Source organism: Schistocerca serialis, chromosome 7, assembly GCF_023864345.2.
Source record: "Schistocerca serialis cubense isolate TAMUIC-IGC-003099 chromosome 7, iqSchSeri2.2, whole genome shotgun sequence".
NCBI classification, from domain to species: domain Eukaryota; kingdom Metazoa; phylum Arthropoda; class Insecta; order Orthoptera; family Acrididae; genus Schistocerca; species Schistocerca serialis.
In genome coordinates, this window is record NC_064644.1 from 550259818 (window position 1) to 550278884 (window position 19067).

The following is a 19067-nucleotide window of genomic DNA, read 5'->3' on the forward strand; positions in this document are numbered from 1 at the left end:
GGACAATGGTCACTACCACACAGGTCAGGATGCACCCTCCAGTGGAGGGATGGGACAAGCCCAGGGCTGCAAAGAGAGAGATCGATGGCTGAGAACGAGCCATGGGCCACACTGAAATGCGTGGGAGCACCGGTGTTCAAGAGGCTAAGGTCGAGCAGAGCCAACACATGCTCCACGGCACGACCGCGGTCATCGGAGACAGTCCCACCCCATAGAGGGTTGTGGGCATTGAAATCGCCCAGAAGCAGCAATGGTGGCGGGAGCTGAGCCAGCAGCACAGCCAAGACATGTCGGGGGAGCTCCCCATCCGGAGGAATGTAAACAGAGGAAACAGTAATGGCTGGTGAGAGCTCAACCCTGACAGCGACGGCCTCTAAAGGCGTCAGAAGGGGTACTGGCGAGCTACAGACAGAGTGGTGAACAAAGAGGCAAACCCCACCTGATGCTCATTGACAGGCAGCACGGTTCTTATAGTATCCCTGATAACCACGAAGGGTGGGGGTCCGCATTGCTGGAAACCAAGTTTCCTGCAGAGCAATGCAGAGAACAGGGGAAACACTCAGAAGCATCCAGAGCTCAGGCAGGTGGCGGAAATAACTGCCGCAATTCCACTGGAGAATGGAAGCAGTAAGGGACTGGGAGGGCGTGAAGGCGACTAAGAGGCAGTCGGCGCCTCAGAGACAACTGCTGCCACTGGGGGAGAGTCAGCTGAGGCCACAGAAAGGCCCCCGAGGGTTCTGTGATGGCGAGATCCGCGGCAGAGGCGAGGATCTCCACCTCATCCCCGGAGCCAGGACTATGTACAGCAGGCGGCACTGAAACCGCCGGAACGCCCTTGTTTTTGGACACATTCCGTTCCTTCTTCTTGCGTCTGCCCTTAGGGTGAGAGGGCTGGGAGAGCTTCTCTGAAGGAGCGTCGGAGGCTGACGACGACGCAGAAGCCCTACGACCAGCAGGTGGTGGAACCTTCAGCCACTGGCTGACATCCGGCTGGGCAGGAGAAGAAACGGAGGAAGGGAGAGCCCCGAGGGACCCCTTCCGCGAGAGAGGAACCACAGAGGCAACGCCGGTGGAGAAGGAGGGGGAGGGATCGAGCCCCCCCGGTTTTTGAGCAGACGTCACTCCGAAGTAAGCGTGGGGGGAGCGACAGAAGAGGGTTTGCCCTCAACGGCTAAGGGGGCAACAGAGGAAGGCGTGCCCCCAGACATGAGGGGGGCAGACAGAGAGGCATGGCCCCGAGGGCCCACTGAAGGCGGCACAGAGGAGGCGACAACCGCCGCTCGCTAGGGCGACGATGACATGGCTGCAGCATAAGATGTTCGAAGGGAAGCAGGATACAACCTTTCAAATTTCAGTTTTGCCTCTCGATAAGTAAGATATTCCATTATCTTCCGCTCCTTATGAAGAACGGGGCAATCCGGCGAGCATGGAGAGTTGTGCTCCCCACAGTTGACACAGACAGGCGGAGGCGCACATGGAGAATTGGGATGAGAGGGGCGTCCGCAATCTCGACATGTGGCGCTGGATGGGCAACGGGAGGACATGTGCCCAAACTTCCAGCACTGGAAGCACCGCATCGGGGGAGGGACGTAGGGCTTGACGTCACAACGGTAAACCATTACCTTGACCTTCTCGGGCAAGACATCACCCACGAAGGCCAAGATAAAGGCACCGGTGGCCACCTTGTTAGTCTTGGGTCCTCGATGTACACGACGGACAAAATGCACTCCACGTCGTTCTAAGTCGGCTCTCAGCTCGTCATCGGATTGTAACAATAGGTCATGATGGTAAATAATCCCCTGGACCATATTTAAGTTACTGTGGGGAGTGACGGTAACATGGACGTCACCCAGCTTATCACACAAGAGCAACGCTCGTGACTGGGCTGGGGAAGACGTCTTGAGGCGGATGGACCCATTCTTTATTTTAGACAACCCCGCCACTTCCCCAAACTTATCCTCCAGGTGTTCCACAAAAAACAGAGGCTTCATCGTAAGAAAGGAGCCACCATCAGTCCTGCTGCAGACAAGGTATTGCGGTACATAAGGCTCCCGCTTGGCACTAGATCTACGTCCCTCCCATGGCGCAGCCAACGAGGGGAACGACTGAGGGTCGTATTGCGCAGCATCAAAGTCTACTCTGCCTCGCTTAGAGACGCTGGTGGCCGTGCGAACACCAGCTTGGTGTGATTTAATGCGCTTCATTGCGCCACATCCGCCCAGATGCCACCTACTCCGAACGAGGGCTCTCCCCAAGGGCGCCACCCAGCCAAGCAACGGGTACCTGGCTGATATCCCGTTGCCCGGAGTCCCCGTACCCCAGACAAGATGGGCACATACTCCTTGGCATGCATGGGGAGGAAACAGCTCTGGCATCTGCAGTGCGATCCCTGCGTGGTCAGGGGGCTACCACCAACAGGGTACATGACGACCCCACAGCAACGGACTGGCTACCGTGTTGGATTTTAGGTGTTGAAAGGGTCCACAGTTGTCGTGGGCGCTAAGAAGGGGATTGCGCACAAGACGAGAAGGAGGTAACCCAGAAGACGTTGGGTGTAAATCCCGCCATACGACAATAAGGAACATGCAAGATGGTGGTGCATGATGGACCAATAGAAAAACACCACGCAAGGCGTCCTTCCCCAAATGGCAGGCACTAACAACGGAAATTTGGGAAAAAAAGGTCAAACCCAAGAGGGGACCATCACAGAAGGCCGAAATGTTTGAGACTCCTTTTAGTCGCCTCTTACGACAGGCAGGAATACCGCGGGCCTATTCTTACCCCCGAACCCGCAGGGGGATTGGTAAAAGTGCTGACATGAATGTATAATATGTAGTGGGGATTATTTTGAAGGGGTTATTATTAATGTGGACGTACAAATGAAATTATTTCCAAAAAACTATAATTTACCATTATTTTTGAACGTATTTCCTACCTACCAAACGCACAGGCTGCGGGTGTAGACACGATCAAGAATTAAATGCGTGTCTCTCGGAGGGCAGTCTACTTATCATCTGACTAAGTGCAGCGAGCTATGAACAGTAAGGGTTATTACTGCATGCATTAAAATTGTTTACAAATAAACTCTACTACAGGAAAATTAACGGCTTGTGTCACGAAATAATCAAATGGCTCTGAGCACTATGGGACTCAACATCTTAGGTCGTAAGTCCCCTAGAACTTAGAACTACTTAAACCTAACTAACCTAGGGACATCACACACCCATGCCCGAGGCAGGATTCGAACCTGCGACCGTAGCAGTCGCGCGGTTCCGGACTGCGCGCCTAGAACCGCGAGACCACCGCGGCCGGCATCACGAAATAATCGAAGATACTACTACTCTTCGAGGTAATATTATCGAGTAAAGAAGCTGGAGTTCAATGGAGCACTGAATGATTGGTATCAAAGAAGTCACCAGGAAAGAAGAGGGACTGAAAATAGAACAATGTTTTTAAGGAGATTAGTTCTGAGAAGAACTCAATAGACGAGATGAACGAAATAAGATAATGTTGAATGGACGCTGCAGGAGAAGAATGATGTGACTATTGAAATATTTCGTCAGCAAAAGTGATCACCTAGTATGACATACTGATTTAGGATGGGAAAGACGTTTCTGAAAATGAAGATCGGTATTACAGCCTTGTGTTGCAGAGAAACGTCAACTGTAGCGAAACAGTGTAAATGGAAACTGCAACATTCGAATTGTGATACTGAAGAAGAACAAGGAGGAGTAGAATGGTTCAAATGGCTCTGAGCACTATGGCACTTAACATCTATGGTCATCAGTCCCCTAGAACTTAGAACTACTTAAACCTAACTACATTGCACAACACCCAGTCATCACGAGGCAGAAAAAATCCCTTACCCCGCCGGGAATCGAACTAGGGAACCCTGGCGCAGGAAGCGAGAACGCTACCGCACGACCACGAGCTGCGGACGGAGGAGTAAATATAGCAAATGAGAGGAAAGGAAGAAGTTATCTAAAAAAAAACGTACCCAGTAAAAAGGCTAAGTTATTGAGTGAAGTGCAAATACCTCCAGGGTCTTTGTCTTTAGGGACAGATAAAGATTGGAATGAGCAAAACAGTTTAATGAAGACTTTAAGTGCTGTCTGTGTGCAGGCATCAAAATATTATCAAAAAACAGAAATGAATGGAGGGTGGCTTCACGAAAATCGAAGAAACGACAGCTGCAGACGACAGTAGATAATATAGGGTGTGAAAAAGGACTTAACAACTTTGGAATCGTATAGAAATTTATTGAGATAACTTACGGAATCGGTAGATGTGTTATTTTGTAGCGAAGAACCTCAAGTTTCACATAAAAGAGTAAAGTGTCATTTCGGTTCGATGTGAGTGCAATTTATGATGCGGCAAACACCCCACCGGTAATCAATTTCTTTCCACACTCATTGCAGCAAATCGGGCATTACTTGTGCTACGGCAGTGTAGCTTCGATTTTTCATGTCAGCTAAATTGTTTGGTAGGCGAGGAACATACTCGTACATATGATCTGTAGTGAAACGCCAGAGAAAGAAATCCAGTCGTGTCAGGTCTGAGCGAGGTGGCCATGCGTCTTCACGGCCAATCCGTCGACCTGGGAAGCGGTTATCGAAGAAACCTCGAACTTCTTGTTCTGTTCATGACGTGTCTGTCTATGATAGGGTCAACTGCTTCGTATTTTGTTAAACGTATACCATAGGCAACATTTCACTTAACGTGATAGGCGTCCGATGTAACGGTCCTGAAGCAAGGCTAGTTTTCGTAACTAGAATAACCTTGTCCAGCAGCTTGCAGTTGATTTGCTTCACATTGCTCGACATAGGGCTAGTGCGGGTACAAAGGTTGCCCCACAACTGACAGCTTGTTTTTGTACGTTTACACAAGTTTTCGTAATTGGGAATCGATCAAGCCTCAAGCAGCCAGGGGCGAATCCAGAGAGTGGGTTACGAGGATCGAAACACCGCCTAGCCCCCCCCCCCCCCACCAAAAAAAACTTTTCAAAAGCGTTTACATTTTTTACATATGTCAGTTCATATATTTCGCAGGTAACGTTTGGAGAATAAAGTAGCGTGAAAACTAAGACTCTCGGCACTGGCAAGGAATCCAGCTATGTTTTACAGAAGATCTTACTTGTGCCAGAATGAGATTTTCACTCTGCAGCGGAGTGTGCGCTGATATGAAACTTCCTGGTAGATTAAAACTGTGTGCCCGACCGAGACTCGAACTCGGGACCTTTGCCTTTCGCGGGCAAGTGCTCTACCAACTGAGCTACCGAAGCACGACTCACGCCCGGTACTCACAGCTTTACTTCTGCCAGTACCTCGTCTCCTACCTTCCAAACTTTACAGAAGCTCTCCTGCGAACCTTGCAGAAATAGCATTCCTGAAAGAAAGGATATTTCGGAGACATGGCTTAGCCACAGCCTGGGGGATGTTTCCAGAATGAGATTTTCACTCTGCAGCGGAGAGCTTCTGTAAAGTTTGGAAGGTAGGAGACGAGGTACTGGCAGAAGCTGTGAGTACCGGGCGTGAGTCGTGCTTCGGTAGCGCAGTTGGATGGCCGGCACGGTAGCTCAGCGTGCTCGGTCAGAGGGTTAGCCGCCCTCTGTAATAAAAAACTGAGTTAATAGATCAACAACGAACTTAAAAGGGTGTCTTACGACGTCCGCCCCGATCATATACAACAAAAGAAAACGAACAAAAAGAAATTAAAAAAAAAAGTTGGTAGAGCACTTGCACGCGAAAGGCAAAGGTCCCGAGTTCGAGTCTCGGTCGGGCACACAGTTTTAATCTGCCAGGAAGTTTCATATCAGCGCACTCCGCTGCAGAGTGAAAATCTCATTCTGGAAACATCGCCCAGGCTGTGGCTAAGCCATGTCTCCGCAATATCCTTTCTTTCAGGAGTGCTAGTTCTGCAAGGTTCGCAGGAGAGCTTCAGTAAAGTTTGGAAGGTAGGAGACGAGGTACTGGCAGAAGTAAAGCTGTGAGTACCGGGCGTGAGTCGTGCTTCGGTAGCTCAGTTGGTAGAGCACTTGCCCGCGAAAGGCAAAGGTCCCGAGTTCGAGTCTCGGTCGGGCACACAGTTTTAATCTGCCAGGAAGTTTCATATCAGCGCACTCCGCTGCAGAGTGAAAATCTCATTCTGGAAACATCGCCCAGGCTGTGGCTAAGCCATGTCTCCGCAATATCCTTTCTTTCAGGAGTGCTAGTTCTGCAAGGTTCGCAGGAGAGCTTCAGTAAAGTTTGGAAGGTAGGAGACGAGGTACTGGCAGAAGTAAAGCTGTGAGTACCGGGCGTGAGTCGTGCTTCGGTAGCTCAGTTGGTAGAGCACTTGCCCGCGAAAGGCAAAGGTCCCGAGTTCGAGTCTCGGTCGGGCACACAGTTTTAATCTACCAGGAAGTTTCATCTTACTTGTGGCTTTTGTCAGTTCTGTTCAGGTGGATTGTCTTTGGTAAAGGCGCACATTCATAAGGTGACCGGACCTGCTGTCAACAGCAGATTCTGCACGTTTCCTGAGTCCACAGATGGAAGAGGCAAACCACAGAAACCTGAGTGTGGAAGGCAGAAGGGAAATACACTCACCAACTTAGACATGGTCGCGTATACAAACAGTGATCCAATACTGTCAAATGTTTTTTTTATTCCAGTCTTTGATCAGAATATGAATTCTTTAGACGATGACCGGTTTCAGTCCTCAATGACTGAGGATGGTCATTACGCATTGAAACCGGTCATCGTCTAAACAGTTCATATTTTGATCAAAGCCTGGAATAAAAAAAAAAAAATTGGAAATACATTCCACTAAGGAAAAAAATCCCAAAAGGCTGGCTTCCAAAATGTCGGTGCAAACGACTGAAGAACAGCATCCCTGCAGACCTGTCTTCACAGTCGTAGTCTTAAGTGAAATACTGATAATGGTAAGAGCGCACTTCCGTTAATGTATAAATTGTGATATTGTGACAGTTATTTGCTATTTCATTTCTTAAATAAACTTTTGAACGACGCATGTGCTTCTCAAATTTTCGGTTGAATATTTCTCCGAGGCTACATTTCTCTGAATTTCTTGAACATTGTGCTACAGCAGTGTATTAATCACTGATGTAAAGAAACGATTATTATAGCAACACATTTTTATAATTTATTGTAATGCAACTATTATAGTACACTATGAATGTTATCATGTGTCTCCAAAATAGTAAATAATATAGTTAAGAACAGGATGAAAGTAAAGGTGGAAAAGTATGTTGCAGAAGAGGAATTTGAATTTAGAGAAGATAGAGGAACAAGGGAAGAAATTTTAGCTTTGCGCATGCTTTGAGAGAGAAGGATGGGTATGAATAGATGGACTTACCTTACTTCAATTGGCCTAGAAAGGACTTTTGACAATCTGAACTGGGAGCTACTCTTTAGAACTACGAAGAAAATAGCACTGGATTGGAAGGATAGAAGAATGAGTAATGAGCTGCATTAGAACCAAACCACAAAAATAGATATCAGTGACGTAGAAGAAGCCAGGAGTAGAAAAGAAGTTCGATGAGGAACCAAAGCACAAAAGTAAAGATAACTGAGGTAGAGGAAGAGGCCAGGATTAGAAAAGAAGTTAGACGAGGACATATTGATTTAATGTGATCATTGAGGAAACTACTCAGATTATGAAGGAGAAGACAAAGGGAGTAAAAATCCGTGATAACGTGTCATATTTGCTGATAACAATGAAGTAGTTGCAGACTGCAGAAAAGAAATGAACAGAATGTTGCAAGTCCCGTCAGACTATTAAACTATGGAATTAAGACTGAACGAACGGAAAACAAAAGTAAATTGTAGCGAGGAAAAATACGGGAGGAATTAAAACCAATGTAAAAACTAATGATGACAGAATTGTTTAGTTGAAACAACTTGATAGTATCAGGGAGACCGAAAAGCTATGTCATTTCTGGACACGGCGGTAGTCATTTGTCGTTTATCTGTTAATTGTGTATTTCAAAGTCGTGCCAAAGACATTTTAATGTCGCAGTGACTTGTTCCCTCGTAAATAATTAAATTTTGATTTTTTTTGACATTTATGGCGAAATGGCTACTCTAATACCAGAAGAGGTACATATCCGGCGTTGTATGCTTCTTGAGTTTCACAAGGATAGTACAGCAACAGTTGCTACCGAAAACGTTGGGATGCTTATTTAAGTGCATTAGACGTTCGTGAATGCAAAAAAGTCATTTTCAAAGTTCAAATCCGGTAATTTTGGTCTTTCCGACTCGTATCGACGAGGAAAAGCAACGACTTTAGAGGACGCCATGTTAAGGTTGAAAGTGGAAGCAAATCCGTGTCGTAGAATACGTTTTGTTAAAAGTCACGACCGGTTCCTTGCCACTAGAAGACGTATCCTCAGGTGATAAAGAAAGACCCTTTTTAATACGTCACCTCCGAAAGGAGGCACTCCTGTGTGTTTGGTGGAGCATTCGCGGGGTCGTTTATTTTGAACTGCGTAATCCTCGACAAACTATAAATGCAGACCTTTTCTGTGAACAGCTGGATGGAGGAAATCCATCTTTAACTCAAAATCGCCCAGCGATTCTCAACAGGGGAGGCGTTATTTCGCAACACTATAATGGAAGACCGCACTGCGCAAGACGAACCCCGGGATAAATTAATGAATTGTAATGGAAGGTATTGCCGCACACACCATATTCGCTCTATATTGCGCCATCGGATTTCCCTTTATTCCGATCGCTACAACAGTTCCTAACTGGTAAAAAATCTGAAAATGTGGATGATGTCCAAAATGCCATCTCCAGATATTTTTCTGGGAAACCGATTGATTTTTATCGATCTGTTAACGAAAATTTGCTCCTAGATAGGAAAAAGAGTGTTGATAACGAGGGTGATTACATCTCTGATCAAAAATAAAATGTATCTGTGTGCAATGTAATGTAAAAAACAGCACTACTTTTCGATCCCCCAAGAGTAGCAAAGTAGGCATTTATGACTGCGAAAAACATTTTAACCAGCAAATATACGGATATAGATGTCAGAAAATCTTTTTCTAGAATCATTTGTATTCAATACACGGCTGTATGCAAGTAGCAGTTGGACTCTGGATAAATTGGATAGGAATCGAATGAAAGCTAATGAAGTGTTGGGTATGACGAAAAATAAACGAGCTCCACAAAAAGAAAAAAGGGAAACAAGCTGGATGTCAAGAAAATCAACGTAAAGAGAAACTTCTCAAAATAAATGGAAAAGAGAAGGATGTGGATACATTTTGCAGCACTGTGTACGTTCAGTAGAGGAACCATTCAGAGATGGTGACTGTCAGCATGAGAATGCGCCCGTTTATGAGACAGCATCTGTGAGCCAGTGGTTTGTTGAAATGGACTGGCCTGCTAGGGTCCCAACCTGAACCCAGCGGAGTGCCTTTGGGATGAGTCAGAAAGTAAATTTCGCTGCAGACCCCAGTGTGCAGCATCACTGCCTTCCAGAACGAACTTTTCACTCTGCAACGGAGTGTGCGCTGATATGAAACTTCCTGGCAGATTAAAACTGTGTGCCAGAACGAGAATCGAACTCAGGACCTATGTCGCAGGTAAGTGCTCTACCAACTTTTTATTTTAATTTTTTTTTATACTGAGTACGGAGGGAAGGAACAAACACAAAGAAACGCTTTTGGAACTCGCCACATGCGTCGTCGATACTCCACGAGCACCGCAGCCTACCAACTTTCTTTTTAGTGAAGCAGGACAGTCAGTGTCAGGCTTGAAGAGGCAATAAGGGAAAGGGTCGAACCCCGAGGACTGGCCACGGTGTCTCCCCCTTCCCACCATGAAGGTGCTCCGTCACGATGTTTTATTTTATTTTTTATATGAATTAAATGGAGCCATACCACAAAAATTGTGACACCATGTGCACTAAAAAAGATCCATCTTACCCGCTGGGAACAACTTATCGAAGCGGGCGGCCGGTAAGAGGCGGTCGTCATTTCGACGGTCCTCGCCAGTCGTCAGCCATCGCGTTGTCAGGGGTCGCTGCATACAGTCACAGACTATTTTTGTTACCGTGCGGGGATCGTCGAAACATCTTGCTTGCAGTTCAACGTTTTCTCACACCCGGGGCACCACAGCTGGGCGGTGGGTCCATGAACGACAACTCCAAGTACCGGGTGATCAAAAAGTCAGTATAAATTCGAAAACCGAATAAATCACGGAATAATGTAGATAGAGAGGTACAAATTGACACACATGCTTGGAAAGACATGGGGTTTTATTAGAACCAACAAAATACAAAAGTTCAAACAATGTCCGACAGATGGCGCTTCATCTGATCAGAATAGCAATAATTAGCATAACAAAGTAAGACAAAGCAAAGATGATGTTCTTTACAGGAAATGCTCAATATGTACACCATCATTCCTCAACAATAGCTGTAGTCGAGGAATAATGTTGTGAACAGCACTGTACAGCATGTCCAGAGTTATGGTGAGGCATTGGCGTCGGATGTTGTCTTTCAGCATCCCTAGAGACGTCGGTCGATCACGACACACTTGCGACTTCAGGTAACTCCAAAGCCAATAATCGCACGGACTGAGGTCTGGGGACCTGGGAGGCCAAGCATGACGAAAGTGGCGGCTGAACACACGATCATCACCAAACAACGCGCGCAAGAGGCCTTTCACGCGTCTAGCAATATCGGGTGGAGCGCCATCCTTCATAAACATCGTAAGTTCCAGCAGGTATTTATCAGCCAGGCTGGGGATGATGCGATTCTGTAACATATCGGCGTACCTCTCACCCGTCACGGTAGCAGTGACTGACGTTTAGCTGTCCAGCGCCATCTGTTGGACATTTTGTGAACTTTCTTTTTTTTGTTCTAATAAAACCCCATGTCATTCCAAGCATGTGTGTCAATTTTTACCTCTCTATCTACATTATTCCGTGGTTTATTAAGTTTTCAAATTTATACTGACTTTTTGATCACCCGGTAGTTAGCAAATAGGTTCTTGTGCTGCATTCTCTTTGTTAAGACCTCGAACCAACTGAACTACCCACGCACGACTCACGACGCACCCTTAGTATTGTGTATGAGGCGTAACTATGGATTCGGGAGGACGACGGTTCAATCCCGCGTCCGGCTATCCTGATTTAGGTTTTCCGTGATTTCCCTAAATCGCTCCAGGCAAATGCCGGGATGGTTCCTTTGAAAGTGCACGGCCGACATCCTTCCCCGTCCTTCCCAAATCCGATGAGACTGATGACCTCGCTGTCTGGTCTCCTCCCCCAAAACAACCCAACCCAACCCGGAACTATGGGCCTCATGGAAAAAGGGTGACCCGGCTGAGTCACGCTATTTGACTCTTAGTCTGATCACGAGGTGTGGCCAATTAATTTAACGCGCTGATCACGTACGCTGACGTGAGGATCAATGAACTATACTTGAAGGGACGTATCTGGAACATCTTAGGTGATTAGAAAGTTAACAGACAGCAATACAATTAAATACTTAGCTTTAATTCAGCATCAGCGGTGAACGTCGATCTTGACTTTGGACAACAATATTTACAAGTGCAGTGATAGACTGAACTGCGAATACTTCTTTACAATTCTGATTGCTTCACACATATAGATCAATTGTCAATGCATAAACTGTATGTGGCACCTGGCTAGGTCGTAGCTACTGACTTAGCTGAAGGCTATGATAATTAGCGTCTCTGCAAATGAGATCTCTGGAGCTATAACAAGTGAACCATTCCTATTAAAGTCGGCTGTCGAACTGGGCTAGCTTGTCTCGTAAGACCAGCCGAGTGGCGGCGCTCGGTCTGCTAGCGTCGACAGTGGCGACTCGCGATTACGATCTGTACTGGCGGACCGCGGCCGATTTGAAGCCTAAAACCTAGCAAGTGTGGTGCCTTGCGGTGACACCTCACTCACAGATCACTTCCGGCAGTCTGTCGTAATATTTCTGGCTTTTCAGCCATCATATTCGGCTATAAGAAGTTCTTTTTAAAGCATTGAGAAGGCAGTAGTGGCAAGATGACGTAGTGTGGCGCGAGGTACAGATGATCCATGGTGTGTTCGGTACGGGTATCGTGAGGAGGACCGCCTAAATTGTGGTTCTTCTCCCGGATTAGCTGCCGTGTTCGGAAGCTGCGCGTCACAATGGTAATATTCTATTATTAATATCTGAAAAATTAAACAGCGTGCCGGCCGGAGTGGCCGAGCGGTTCTAGGCGCTACAGTCTGCAACCGCGTGACCGCTACGGTCGCAGGTTCGAATCCTGTCTCGGGCATGGATGTGCGTGATGTCCTTAGGTTAGTTAGGGTTAAGTAGTTCTAAGTTCTAGGGGACTGATGACCACAGAAGTTGAGTCCGATAGTACTCAGAGCCATTTTTTTAAACAGCGTATTTACTTGAATTTCAAATTAAAGCATTCTCAATAGCGTGTAATAATTACGTGGCAAGTATTAATGAAGCACTCCGTCCACAGGCCACAAGTGGCCCATCGGGACCATCCGACCGCCGTGTCAACCTCACTTGAGGATGCGAATAGGAGGGGTGTGTGGTCACCACACCACTCTCCTGGTCGTTATGATGGTTTTCTGTGACCCGAGCCAATTACTATTCGGTCGAGTAGCACCTCAATTGGCATCACGAGTGCACCCCGAACAAAGGCAACAGCGCATGGCGACCCGGATGGTCACCCATCCAAGTGCCGGCCACGCCCGACAGCGCTTAACTTCGGTGATGTGAGGGGAACCGGTGTATCCACTGGCGCAAGGCCGTTGCCTCAAATGTTAATAACCAGCAGAAAATAAACAACTGCAAAACGAAAAGGTCGACGAAGCACTTCAGTGATCTTCGGATCGCTCCTAACTTGGATGGCGGGCGAAGTGGTTCGGCTGTAAGATCAGAGCCTGTTCGGCAATCTCGGAAGACAGAGATGTTGCCCGCTGCGGTATCAGTTAAGACTTAGTTAGCAATGTCTAGTGTGTAAGTCAGAGCTGGTACGGCAGTGTCGGAAGACAGAGATTATTAAGAATGGATGGTTATTTGGACATATAGTTGAGAACTGTGTGATACTAATTACGGAAATATGCAGTACAGTAATTTCCTGAAGAATAAAAATCACTCGTGAGTCTAAAAAGGAATGCAATTGCCAGTTTCTCGTGTTCTTCCAATAAAAAGCGAGTGGCATTCCGTTTAACAAACTGATTGGAAATTTAATTATTTCTAAGATAATACTTCTTCGCTAAGAGTTTCTTACAGCCCCAAGATTACGGATTCACGACCTACGTGCTGTTTTCTATGCAGGAGACAACAACTATAGAAGACTGCAGGTTGGTGGACGTCTCTTGTTGTTGTCGTTGTGGTCTTCAATCCTGAGACTGGTTTGATGCAGCTCTCTATGCTACTCTATCCTGTGCAAGCTTCTTCATCTCCCAGTACTTACTGCAAGCTACATCCTTCTGAATTTGCTTACTGTATTCATCTCTTGGTCTCCTTCTATGATTTTTACCCTCCACGCTGCCCTCCATTGCTGAATTTGTGATCCCCTGATGCCTCAGAACGTATCCTTCCAACCGGTCCCTTCTTTTTGTCACGTTGTGCCACAAACTCCTCTTCTCCCCAATTCTATTCAATACCTCCTCATTAGTTACGTGATTTACCCATCTAATCTTCAACATTCTTCTGTAGCACCACATTTCGAAAGCTTCTATTCTCTTCTTGTCCAAACTATTTATCGTCCATGTTTCACTTCCATACATGGCTACACTCCATACAAATACTTTCAGAAACGATTTCCTGACACTTAAATCAATGCTGGATGTTACCAAATTTCTCTTCTTCAGAAACGCTTTCCTTGCCATTGCCAGTCTACATTTTATATCCTCTCTACTTCGACCATCATCAGTTATTTTGCTCCCCAAATAGCAAAACTCCTTTACTACTTTAAGTGTCTCATTTCCTAATCTAATTCTCTCAACATCACCCGACTTAATTCGACTACATTCCATTATCCTCATTTTGCTGTTGTTCATGTTCATCTTATATCCTCCTTTCAAGACACTGTCCATTCCGTTCAACTGATCTTCCAAGTCCTTTGCTGTCTCTGACAGAATTACAATGTCATCGGCGAACCTCAAAATTTTTATTTCTTCTCCCTAGATTTTAATACCTACTCCAAATTTTTCTTTTGTTTCCTTTACTGCTTGCTCAATATACAGATTGAATAGCATCAGGGAGAGGCTACAACCCTGTCTCACCCCCTTCCCAACCACTGCTTCCCTTTCATGCCCCTCGACTCATAACTGCCATCTGGTTTCTGTACAAATTGTAAATAGCCTTTCACTTCCTATATTTTACCCCTGCCACCTTCAGAATTTGAAAGAGAGTATTCCAGTCAACATTGTCAAAAGCTTTCTCTAAGTCTACAAATGCTAGAAACGTAGGTTTGCCTTTCCTTAATGTTTCTTCTAAGATAAGTCGTAAGGTCAGTATTGCCTCACGTGTTCCAACATTTCTACGGAATCCAAACTGATCTTCCCCGAGGTCGGCTTCTACCAGTTTTTCCATTCGTCTGTAAAGAATTCGCGTTAGTATTTTGCAGCTGTGACTTATTATACTGATAATTCGGTGATTTTCACATCTGTCAACACCTCTTAGAACTTACTAATTCCACTGAGGGCGATGAAGCAAACAGGCGCCGCGCGTGTACTGCAATCTTAGTACAAATGAGATCAGTGACACGTCACCTGTGTTAACACATAGGAGGTATGAAGAAGACAAATATTTTTGAGGGAAGAGGTTTATCATACATCTACATCTACATGATTACTCTGCAATTCACATTTAAGTGCTTGGAAGAGGGTTCATCGAACCATTATCGTACTATCTCTCTATCATTCCAGTCCCGAACAGCGCGCGGGAAAAACGAACACCTAAACCTTTCTGTTCGAGCTCTGATTTTTGTTATTTTATTTTGATGATCATTCCTACCCTTGTAGGTTGGGCTCAACAAAATATTTTCGCATTCGGAAGAGAAAGTTGGTGACTGAAATTTCGTAAATAGATCTCGCCGCGACGAAAAACGTCTTTGCTTTAATGACTTCCATCCCAACTCGCGTATCATATCTGCCACACTCTCTCCCCTATTACGTGATAATACAAAGCGAGCTGCCCTTCTCTGCACCCTTTCGACGTCCTCCGTCAATTCCACCTGGTAAGGATACCACACCGCGCAGCAATAGAGGACGAACGAGTGTAGTGTAAGCTGTCTCTTTAGTGGACTTGTTGCAACTTCTAAGTATCCTGCCAATGAAACGCAACCTTTGGCTCGCCTTCCCCATAATATTATCTATGTGGTCTTTCCAACTGAAGTTGTTCGTAATTTTAACACCCAGGTACTTAGTTGAATTGACAGCCTTGAAAATTGCACTATTTATCGAGTAATCGAATTCCAACGGCTTTCTTTTGGATCTCATGTGGATCACCTCACACTTTTCGTTATTTAGCGTCAACTGCCACCTGCCACACTATACAGCAATCTTTTCTAAATCGCTTTGCAACTGATACTGATCTTCGGATGACCTTACTAGACGGTAAATTACAGCATCATCTGCGAACAACCTAAGAGAACTGCTCAGATTGTCACCCAGGTCATTTATATAGATCAGGGACAGCAGAGGTCCCAGGACGCTTCCCTGGGGAACACCTGATATCACTTCAGTTTTACTCGATGATTTGCCGTCTATTACTACGATCTGCGACGTTCCTGACAGGAAATCACGAATCCAGTCGCACAACTGAGACGATACCCCGTAGGCCCGCAGCTTGACTAGAAGTCGGTTGTGAGGAACGGTGTCAAAAGCTTTCCGGAAATTTAGAAATACGGAATCAACCTGTGATACCCTGTCGATAGCGGCCATTACTTCGTGCGAATAAAGAGCTAGCTGCGTTGCACAAGAACGATGTTTTCTGAAACCATGGTGATTACGTATCAATAGATCGTTCCCTTCGAGGTGATTCATAATGTTTGAATACAGTATATGCTCCAAAACCCTATTGCAAACCAACGTCAATGATATAGGTCTGTAGTTCGATGGATTACTCCTACTACCCTTCTTAAACACTGGTGCGATCTGCGCAATTTTCCAATCTGTAGGTACAGATCTATCGGTGAGCGAGCGGTTGTATATGATTGCTAAGTAGGGAGCTATTGTATCAGCGTAATCTGAAAGGAACCTAATCGGTATACAATCTGGACCTGAAGACTTGTCCGTATCAAGCGATTTGAGTTGCTTCGCAACCCCTAAGGTATCTACTTCTAAGAAACTCATGCTAGCACGTATAAATATCGCTTCTCTCTAATTCTTCTCGTTTTCAACTTGCCGTAATGTCCTACCTTCCAAACTTCACAGAGGAAAGCCAAGGGGCCCAATTTCGAGTCCCAGTATGGCACGCAGTTTTAATCTACCTTCGGCTCTCGAGGAAGAGTGGACTCCCGTTCCCCCACAGACGTTCAGATACACCACTGACGGTATCCCGGATGGAGTTCGGTGGCCACATCCCACGTTAACGTCCAGTGGCTGGTGAGCAGACAGTGCGCAGCGTACGCACCTAGACCGTTGCGGGGCCCGAGAAAGACCCAATCCGTGGAGCTGCCGAGCAGGCCGTGCTGCAGCACGACGGGCAGGATGCGGCAGGCGCCCTGCGGCTGCGGCCGCGGGATGCGGTGCATGGTCAGCAGGTAGCCGTCGCCCGTCAGCACGGTGTGCGCCTCGGCCGGGTAGCCGTGGCGGCGGATGATGCCCGGCTGCAACACACACAAGCGCGGCGTCAGCAGGCGCAGCGAAAGGCGGGCGGTTTGTACAGTGTGTTAACTGTAAGACGGCTGAGTTGAAAGGGGAGTGCGGGGAGAGGAGGAAGCAAGCATTGGCTGGCGAGGGGAGAGGAGCCGTTGAGGAGGGGGACAAGGCACGCCTATCAGTTGCAGTGCTGGCACTACAAATTGCGCGTCATGCTTACACGAAAGCAGACGAAAGGCTTGGAAGTAAAACTCGCTTTAAATGTTGTTCGTAAACGAAACTGAAATCGTCATGTACATTAAAATCTATATACCCTCCTGGAAATGGAAAAAAGAACACATTGACACCGGTGTGTCAGACCCACCATACTTGCTCCGGACACTGCGAGAGGGCTGTACAAGCAATGATCACACGCACGGCACAGCGGACACACCAGGAACCGCGGTGTTGGCCGTCGAATGGCGCTAGCTGCGCAGCATTTGTGCACCGCCGCCGTCAGTGTCAGCCAGTTTGCCGTGGCATACGGAGCTCCATCGCAGTCTTTAACACTGGTAGCATGCCGCGACAGCGTGGACGTGAACCGTATGTGCAGTTGACGGACTTTGAGCGAGGGCGTATAGTGGGCATGCGGGAGGCCGGGTGGACATACCGCCGAATTGCTCAACACGTGGGGCGTGAGGTCTCCACAGTACATCGATGTTGTCGCCAGTGGTCGGCGGAAGGTGCACGTGCCCGTCGACCTGGGACCGGACCGCAGCGACGCACGGATGCACGCCAAGACCGTAGGATCCTACGCAGTGCCGTAGGGGACCGCACCGCCACTTCCCAGCAAATTAGGGACACTGTTGCTCCTGGGGTATCGGCGAGGACCATTCGCAACCGTCTCCATGAAGCTGGGCTACGGTCCCGCACACCGTTAGGCCGTCTTCCGCTCACGCCCCAACATCGTGCAGCCCGCCTCCAGTGGTGTCGCGACAGGCGTGAATGGAGGGACGAATGGAGACGTGTCGTCTTCAGCGATGAGAGTCGCTTCTGCCTTGGTGCCAATGATGGTCGTATGCGTGTTTGGCGCCGTGCAGGTGAGCGCCACAATCAGGACTGCATACGACCGAGGCACACAGGGCCAACACCCGGCATCATGGTGTGGGGAGCGATCTCCTACACTGGCCGTACACCACTGGTGATCGTCGAGGGGACACTGAATAGTGCACGGTACATCCAAACCGTCATCGAACACATCGTTATACCATTCCTAGACCGGCAAGGGAACTTGCTGTTCCAACAGGAAAATGCACGTCCGCATGTATCCCGTGCCACCCAACGTGCTCTAGAAGGTGTAAGTCAACTACCCTGGCCAGCAAGATCTCCGGATCTGTCCCCCATTGAGCATGTTTGGGACTGGATGAAGCGTCGTCTCAAGCGGTCTGCACGTCCAGCACGAACGGTGGTCCAACTGAGGCGCCAGGTGGAAATGGCATGGCAAGCCGTTCCACAGGACTACATCCAGCATCTCTACGATCGTCTCCATGTGGGAATAGCAGCCTGCATTGCTGCGAAAGGTGGATATACACTGTACTAGTGCCGACATTGTGCATGCTCTGTTGCCTGTGTCTATGTGCCTGTGGTTCTGTCAGTGTGATCATGTGATGTATCTGACCCCAGGAATGTGTCAATAAAGTTTCCCCTTCCTGGGACAATGAATTCACGGTGTTCTTATTTCAATTTCCAGGAGTGTATATAAAGATGAATGTATGTATGTTTGTCTACTATGCGCTCACTGTGGTGTCACCGCCAGACACCACACTTGCTAGGTCGTAGCTTTAAATCGGCCGCGGTCCATTAGTACATGTCGGACCCGCGTGTCGCCACTGTGTGATCGCAGACCGAGCGCCACCACAAGGCAGGTCTCGAGATACGGCATAGCACTCGCCCCAGTTGTACGGACGACGTAGCTAGCGACTACACTGACGAAGCCTCGCTCCTTTGCCGAGCAGATAGTTAGAATAGCCTTCAGCTAAGTCAATGGCTACGACCTAGCAAGGCGCCATTAGTAACATTGCATGTATCTAAAGAGTCTCACTTGTATCGCCACAATCTCCAGATGTACCAACAGGATGGATTAAAGTTAAGTATTCCAGAAGCTACGTACTTTTCTTTATAACATTCATTACGTATCCTGTTTCAGACCTCAGGTCTGCTTTGGCTTAGCGCGTGCCTTTCGGCTTCCTCTCATTGTGTCTAGGCTGTCTTGTCTAGACACAACACTCACAA

The 19067-nt window shown here is 47.3% G+C and overlaps 1 protein-coding gene across 1 annotated transcript in view; it reads right to left on the reverse strand.

Moving 5' to 3' along the window:
* LOC126412169 (lipase 3-like) overlaps positions 1 to 19067 on the reverse strand; it is a 195260-nt gene that overhangs the window by 102508 nt on the left and 73685 nt on the right. Inside the window, exon 2 of the mRNA XM_050081646.1 lies at positions 16609 to 16804. Within this exon, the coding sequence (XP_049937603.1) occupies positions 16609 to 16804 (196 nt within the window). The remainder of the gene's footprint in view (positions 1 to 16608; positions 16805 to 19067) is intronic.